At 43.3% G+C, this 7,156-nt stretch overlaps 2 protein-coding genes across 2 annotated transcripts; one reads left to right on the forward strand and one right to left on the reverse strand.

The window, feature by feature from the left end:
* Window positions 1-323: 323 nt before the first annotated feature.
* Window positions 324-2,470, forward strand: LOC118771574 (GTPase IMAP family member 8-like). The gene is made up of 3 exons (XM_036519581.1): window positions 324-1,071; window positions 1,288-1,946; window positions 2,417-2,470. Exons 1-3 carry the CDS (start codon window positions 324-326, stop codon window positions 2,468-2,470), a joined length of 1,461 nt encoding a protein of 486 aa, XP_036375474.1.
* A 1,918-nt stretch (window positions 2,471-4,388) lies between these two features.
* LOC118771575 (inositol monophosphatase 1-like) lies at window positions 4,389-7,156 on the reverse strand. The gene is made up of 8 exons (XM_036519582.1): window positions 7,094-7,156; window positions 6,741-6,874; window positions 6,519-6,623; window positions 6,168-6,213; window positions 5,968-6,076; window positions 5,759-5,867; window positions 5,024-5,175; window positions 4,389-4,615 (listed from the first exon to the last, which is right to left on the reverse strand). Exons 1-8 carry the CDS (start codon window positions 7,151-7,153, stop codon window positions 4,389-4,391), a joined length of 942 nt encoding a protein of 313 aa, XP_036375475.1. The 5' UTR covers window positions 7,154-7,156.

The following is a 7,156-nucleotide window of genomic DNA, read 5'->3' on the forward strand; positions in this document are numbered from 1 at the left end:
TCCAGTACATTCTACAGACACAAAATAGCTGCCTGACAGGTCCAGTGAACAGTGTCCAGCGGAAGGGAGTGAAATGAGGAAGTGGAACTGCTTACAGCATATAATTCAGATCACTTGCTGATTAAAAGGAATTTCTAAGATCTTTAGTCCTGTGACACAAAATGGCAGCCTGATAGGTCAGGCGGAAAGATAATGGTCATACACAATTTCACTTTCAGCCAACACAGTAGGCAGAGAGGGAGGGAAATGAACAAGTGCTTACAGCTGTTGCACACTAGCAAGTAACATGAAACAGAAAAATGTCTATGTAAAAATGTGACTTTATGGAAAGGAATAAATTACCTTCTTTCTCTCTGACAGAGGAGACAAGTCTCTCAGATCTGAGGATTGTGCTGCTGGGGGGGAGATGGACAGGGAAGAGTTCGGCGGGAGACACCATCCTGGGCAGAGAGGAGTTTGAGTCTGGAAAAAGAACTGTGCAGTGTGTGAAGAGACAGGGTGAAGTAGCTGGCAGGCAGTTCACTGTGGTCGACACACCAGGCTGGTGGGACCATTTCTCCATTAAGGGTTCAGCTGATTTGCTGAAACAGGAGATTATGAGCAGTGTGTCTCTATGTCCCCCTGGACCCCATGCTTTCCTCATTGTCATTAATGCGGACTCATCATTTGAAGAGAAACACAGGAAATCAATGGAGGAACATCTTCACCAGCTTCTCGGTGAGGGAGTCTGGAGACACTCTATACTGCTCTTCATCAGTGGGAACCATTTAGGAGAAAAGCCTATGAAGCAGCACAGTGAGACTGAAAGGAAGGCTCTCCAATGGGTCAAAGAGAAATGTGGGAACAGGTATCATGATCTCTGTAATAAGAACAGGGATGATGTCACTCAGGTCACAGAATTGTTGGAGAAGATAGAGGAGATGGTGGTGGGAAACGGTGGCAGGGAATTTCACTTAGAGACTAAAGTTTTACAAGAGCTGGAAGAGAAGAGGAAGATGATTGAAGAACGAGTGACACAGAGAGATGTAAAGGTGCAGAAACAAAGAGAGAAGCTCCGAGATCTTTTAAAGGGTGAGAAGATTTTATTGGTCATGGTATAGTCACAATTTTAGCGGTAAGGGGATTAAAACCTAACTGTTTAACCAAGGGTGTGATATAATCTATGAACTGAGTTAAGCAAATGAACATTTTTGAAATGTCAAGTGTATCTACTGTATTAACATTCTGCTAAAACTGAAAAAAAACACTGTTGTTTCCCTTTGACAGGAAAGAAGGACCATCTTTCAGAGCTGAGGATTGTGCTGCTGGGGTGGATGGGTGGAGGAAAGAGCTCCTCAGGAAACACCATCCTGGGCAGACAGGTGTTTCGAGTTTGGAGAAGTGCTACGCAGTGTATGAAAAGTCAGGGTGAAGTAGCTGGGAGGCAGGTCACTGTGGTCGACACACCAGGCTGGTGGAAATTCATTCCAGCAGACTTTACACCAGACAGGATAAAACAGGAAATTGTAAACAGCTTAAATGTGTGTCCCCCCGGACCCCATGCAATCCTTCTGGTCATTCGAGTAGACACAGCGTTTAAAGAAGAAGAGAGAATAATACTTAGAGACAACATGAAGCGTCTCGGTAGGAGAGTCTGGAGACACACCATAGTGCTCTTCACCTGGGGAGAATGTCTGAGAGGAACAAGCATCGAGCATCACATTGAGAGTGAGGGGAAGGCCCTTCAGTGGGTTATAGAAAAATGTGAGAACAGGTATCATGTTTTCAACAATGAGGACATGGAGGATCGCAGGCAAGTCACAGAGCTGCTGGAAAAGATTGAGGAGATGGAGGCAATAAACAGCGTGTTTCACCTGAGTGCTGAGACTCACAGAGACGAGATGGAGACAGATAGCAGTGAGGATCATCTCAGCACAGACACACCAAAGGATCCTGAACTAAAACCAGTCCAAATGAGAGAAATGATGCATACTCTTGAGAACGAATGGATCAGGAGAGAGGAAAAGCTATTGAATAAAATAAACAGGAATTTTGTAAAGATAATAGACAGTGAGAAAAAATCTCTACAGAAGAGAAAAGTTTTCCAAAAGGAAGGGAACAGAGGTGAAACTGAGATTATCCTTCAGAAGAGGGAGCAGGCCTCTACTACCAAGAACATCGCCCAAGTCAGTGAGTTTGATTCATTCTCTGAAGTGTATGAAGAAACTCCCATTGAATCTGGACTGGAAGGAGCCATTGGCTCTACACAGGGAGAAACGAGTTGTCCTCAGGAAACAGACAGGGGCACACAGAGCCCACAGTGGACAGAACGAGACGACTTTGGGCAACAGAGGCATGTGTTTGAAAAGGAATGGAACAGAAGAGAATCAGTGATGATGGAGAAGGTGATGTGTGCTGTGAAGTCGTTGATGAACAGGAACATCCCTTCAGCCAAGAAGGAAGACAGCAGGAACCTACCCCCTACAAGTGAGTTCAGTTAATGCTATTTTGATGAAGATATATGTATATATGTTTAAAATATTGACCTTGCAATATAACCACTTAAAATACTTGTACAGTGAAAACTGAACTTAAGCACCTTCAATGTAAACACATGCTGTAAATATATGCACGTTTACATGCTTATATTTATGCTGTGTTGCTGTGTAAAAAATGCATGTCACATTGTTAAACCGAATAAAACAGAGCTTGTGCTGAAATGCTTGTTATATAGATACCGTCACAAAGGCAGTGTTCTAGATTCTCCAGTGTAACTCAGAGATGCAGTTAACTCTCATGTGTTAAATCTGTTTGCAATAGCCTGTGATAGCATGTTATTCAGACTGACTCACATTGGCCATCGATCTCTAACACATTGTTTCCTTTCCCAGTGAGTGGGGATGCGTGCTCTGAAGATGATAGCATTGATGCTGTACGGACATGTTTCAAGGTCTCTGATTGGCTGATTGAAAAGCACTCTGGGAAATCTGCTGCAGCATCTGGATACGAAACTGGTTCTGCAGTGAGCGACATCGAGAGCTCTGACATCACAGGAAGTGAGGGAGACCAAAGACTGGGAGGCTGCGTGCCTGGTGTTGAACAACACCGGCCAGTGTAATATATCACCTGTTGAACGTCTCTCAACACTTAGCAGTGTAATATACCACCGAATATACCCCTCTTAACACAGAACAATGTAATACACCCACACAATTTAACCCCTCGGTTTCACTGTATGTCTACTTTGTTAGTTGTTTTGGCTTTTAGGACCACTGCAGTATTAGTGACCACTGTTAGTAATTAAGTAAGTTATGTTTTTTGGACAATTCTTGGACAGCTTCAATAAATATGTACACTTACCTGAAAGCTGCATTTAATAAACTTATGTCTTAAATTGTTGCACTATAAATGATTAAACTGACTTATTGATTAAATTTATTTACTGTGTGAACTGACATTCATTCAATCTTTTTCTTTTCTTATTGTCTCCACACAGCACTCTTGTGGTAATTTGCATAAAATGTTTGTTTAAAGAGGAAACTATTTAATAAAGATATCCAAAATACATTAAACAGTGTTTGGCTATTTCTTTGCAACCATTTTCATAAAAAAGTAAAACCAACCCTTATCTTCCATGTAGAGATTTTATTTTTTAACTTGAATTTAACTCCTGGTGCAATTAAAAATACCGAACAATGACCACGAAAGCCTTGTGAGCAGGACATAAGATATTTCAGGTTGTTCAGTGTTTAATTCAGCAAACTTTACTGTTCACACAAGACTATCCCTCTAATTTAGTGCTAGTGAATTTTAATATTCTAGTGACCACTAATAATCAGAATTTTTGTTGCAAATTCATGCCATTCTCAGTTTTGCATGTGTACTTGATGCTTGAGTGTATAATCCTTTGACCAATTGTTACATTGGCTACAAGTGTACCTTACTTTTTCCTCCCTCTACGTGACTTCCTCTCTACCTTTCTCTGCATGTGTGCGTGTGTGTGTGTGTGTGTGTGTGTGTGTGCACACGTGTGTGTGGGTGTGTATCAGTCAGGATGCCTAAGTTTTGTCACAGTGCATGCTGGTAGTTTTAGTGCAATAACATACCAAGTCGGATGAGTGATGACAGTCAAATATATTTTTTTGTGTTGAATTCTTACAGAACTGATCAAGTGCAATAATCAAAAAAGCTAAGCTGGAACCGAGCTGAAAATCAGCCATTCCAGAATGAATAAATAAATTACCCAAAGGGCTGTGATGCACTGAATTATTGATTTTAACAGGGGTCAGCAATCAAGAAAGGAAAACAGCAACAAAACAACTTTAGCACCAAAACTGATTCAATCCACTAAACCCATTAATAATTCCACCTGTAAAATTTTCATTGCAGACACACGTAAAAAGCCAGTGTCAATTAAAAAAACTGCCCAAATCCCCATTGGCAGTGCCATTGTGGGCTCCATTGGCGCTCCAGTTGCGCTCCTTGTTGCTTTGCTCTGTCGGACCCTCACCACTGTGGGCAGGGCGGCCATCGTCACGCTCGCAGGGAAAGGCTCGGACCACTTGAGCGATCCTGTGGGCTACCGTGCTGCTGCTGGCGGCAATCACCCTCCGGGACATCATGTCAAACTCGCCCCCTGAAAGAGGATCCAATCTAAAGCTAAAAAGCTCTGCATATCATGCCAAGCAGTAACGATAAACACCATGAACCCACTACTACCGAAATGTGACCAAATCTAACCAAAACTAAGTGCCTGCAGATGCACAGGTAATGAGAAATGAGAAATAGCAATCCAAATATGTAAGCGGGCAGGACTAAATCTAGCAATCACCCTGTTGTTCGGGCTAGTCCAGGTTTGCTTATTACCCTTTTAAAGTATTTAAAAAGCCTGGGTGACCTTTGACTTTCAAATTATAGTGCTACATAGTTTGTAATTTTAATACTCTCAAGTTATCAGGGGAACCAATAATGACAAGCAGGAGGTGTGAGGCCCTGAGAGTGAACAGAGTGTTACATGGGGAAGGGGCTGCACATGCTTACGTACCATCAGTGTCGATGACCACGCCCCCGGCCTCCGTCACAATGAGGGCGGAGGCGGCGATGTCCCAGCAGTGCATGCCGATGTGGTAGTAGGCGTCTGCCCCCGCGGTGGCCACCAGGCACATGTCCACCGCTGCCGTCCCCACGGCCCGGATTCTGAGGGGACACAAAGATCCACTCAGCACAGATGTGTGCAAGAACCCGACTGTGTCTCTTGTGGAATACAGGCCCATTTTCCAGCCCCATAGGCATAGTTTCAGCCCAACACTCAACCCTGCTCTCATGCAGCATATGCTTAACACTCCTGTCCACTTGGTGAGAGGAAGATTAATCCTCAGCAGGTCTCATTTAGCACCATTGCTAAAGGGAAACTAGTACTGTCCTTATTTATTTCCTCTTACAGGTGACATGTTTACCTTGTAAATTGGAACTAACATTTTTTAAAGCATACCTTTTGAACAAACCACCCCAAGGTAACAACCTTATTTGGAACATTCCAAGCAGATACCAAATCACTGGTCCTTCCAAGGAGGAATTTTAAATGCTTATTATGCACATTCAAACACTATCCTTCAGGTTTATGTTATCATAGAACCACTGCAGGTACCAGCTAAGTGATAGTCCTTGTATAGGTGTTCTACTGAACACCAGCCTACTGTAAGCCCTCTGCCTATGCAATCGTACAGTGACATTTTCTCGACTTATAGGACCCCTCTGATTAGGGATGGGATCTCCTCACCCATGGATGGGGATCTGCAGGAGCCGCAGAATGTTGGACGTCATCGTGGACAGTGCCAGCTCATCCCGCTCCGCCCCAATCTCCGTCACCACCAAGGATTTGGTGATATCTGTCAGGAGCCAGACACAGGCATATGAACTTTTGAACTTGGTTGAACTGGTTGGCGAGTTCTAAACAAGATACATTAAGAGCTTATGGATCAAACCTACCATCCTGGCCAGAGGTGTAGAGGGGTATGTCATTACAGAAAGCCCCCCTCCCTCTCTGAGCACGATAGAGCTTGTCCTCTACACAACTGTAGACGATGCCAAACTCAGTCTTGGAATTAGAGAAAGAAACATCATGAATTCACAGTTTGCTCTCAATGGTATTTCTTTTTCTGAAGTAACAATAATATCCATATCCTTACCTGCTTATTCACAGCAAAAGCAATAGAAATAGCCACAAAGGGGAACCTGGAAACAGATTCAATCATCATTGAAAATCAGAGATGAGTTTCACTTTGACGGGCTGCAGACAGGGTTCGACACTGCCTGATATAACTTCACCTTATTTAAGGTACACACAAACTAATTTCCTTTCCCACACTGTATATGTAAATTATTTGCCTGTTTTTTTTTCTTTTTTTCTCCCTCATGAACCAAGCACGGTGTATAGTCTACAGATTTAAATTGTTGACAGAATAGAACACATTTAAAAAAACAAAAATGTCAGCGAAAAAAATATTTTTAGACAGTTCTGTGGGTAGCGGGGCCCTGACCTGTGCACAAAGTTGGCGGTGCCATCGATGGGGTCAATAATCCAGGTGGGGCTGTCCGTTAGAACAACAGGCTCACCAGCAGCCACTGATTCCTCCCCGATGAACCTGAGGACAGTGGGGTGAACAGACGCAAAGCATCTCATGGCTTAGCGCACCCTTATTCACCTAACGCAATCAAAATCAGCATCTTTGTGTAAGTAAAGGCATTGCGGGGAGACGTACTTGTGCAGCGGGTACTTCTCCCTGATGGCGGATATGAGCATTCTCTCCACCCTCTGGTCCGTCTCTGTCACCAGGTCCGCAGGGGAGCTCTTCAGCATCACTGATTTCTTGATCCTAAAGGCATCAAGGATCACCTGGAAAAGGCAAGGGACACATGTTTGCAGAGAGCTGTGCTGGAGAACCAGTACAGTACTGAATGCTCACAGTCTCTAATTTTATGAATTCACATCAAAAGACAGATGTAGCACTGCTCTGTTGCTACACTATGCTTACTCTATGCAGACCCCAAGGACCTGCAAACATTTGCAACCTCATTCAACAATAAGGCATAAATTACAATATAAACTTTGTACCTCTCTGGCTTGCTTAGCAATATGGATGCCATAGTTCATACATTCTGTCCAGTCTGCCATGAT

The sequence above is a fragment of the Megalops cyprinoides genome, chromosome 24, assembly GCF_013368585.1.
Source record: "Megalops cyprinoides isolate fMegCyp1 chromosome 24, fMegCyp1.pri, whole genome shotgun sequence".
NCBI classification, from domain to species: Eukaryota; Metazoa; Chordata; class Actinopteri; order Elopiformes; family Megalopidae; genus Megalops; species Megalops cyprinoides.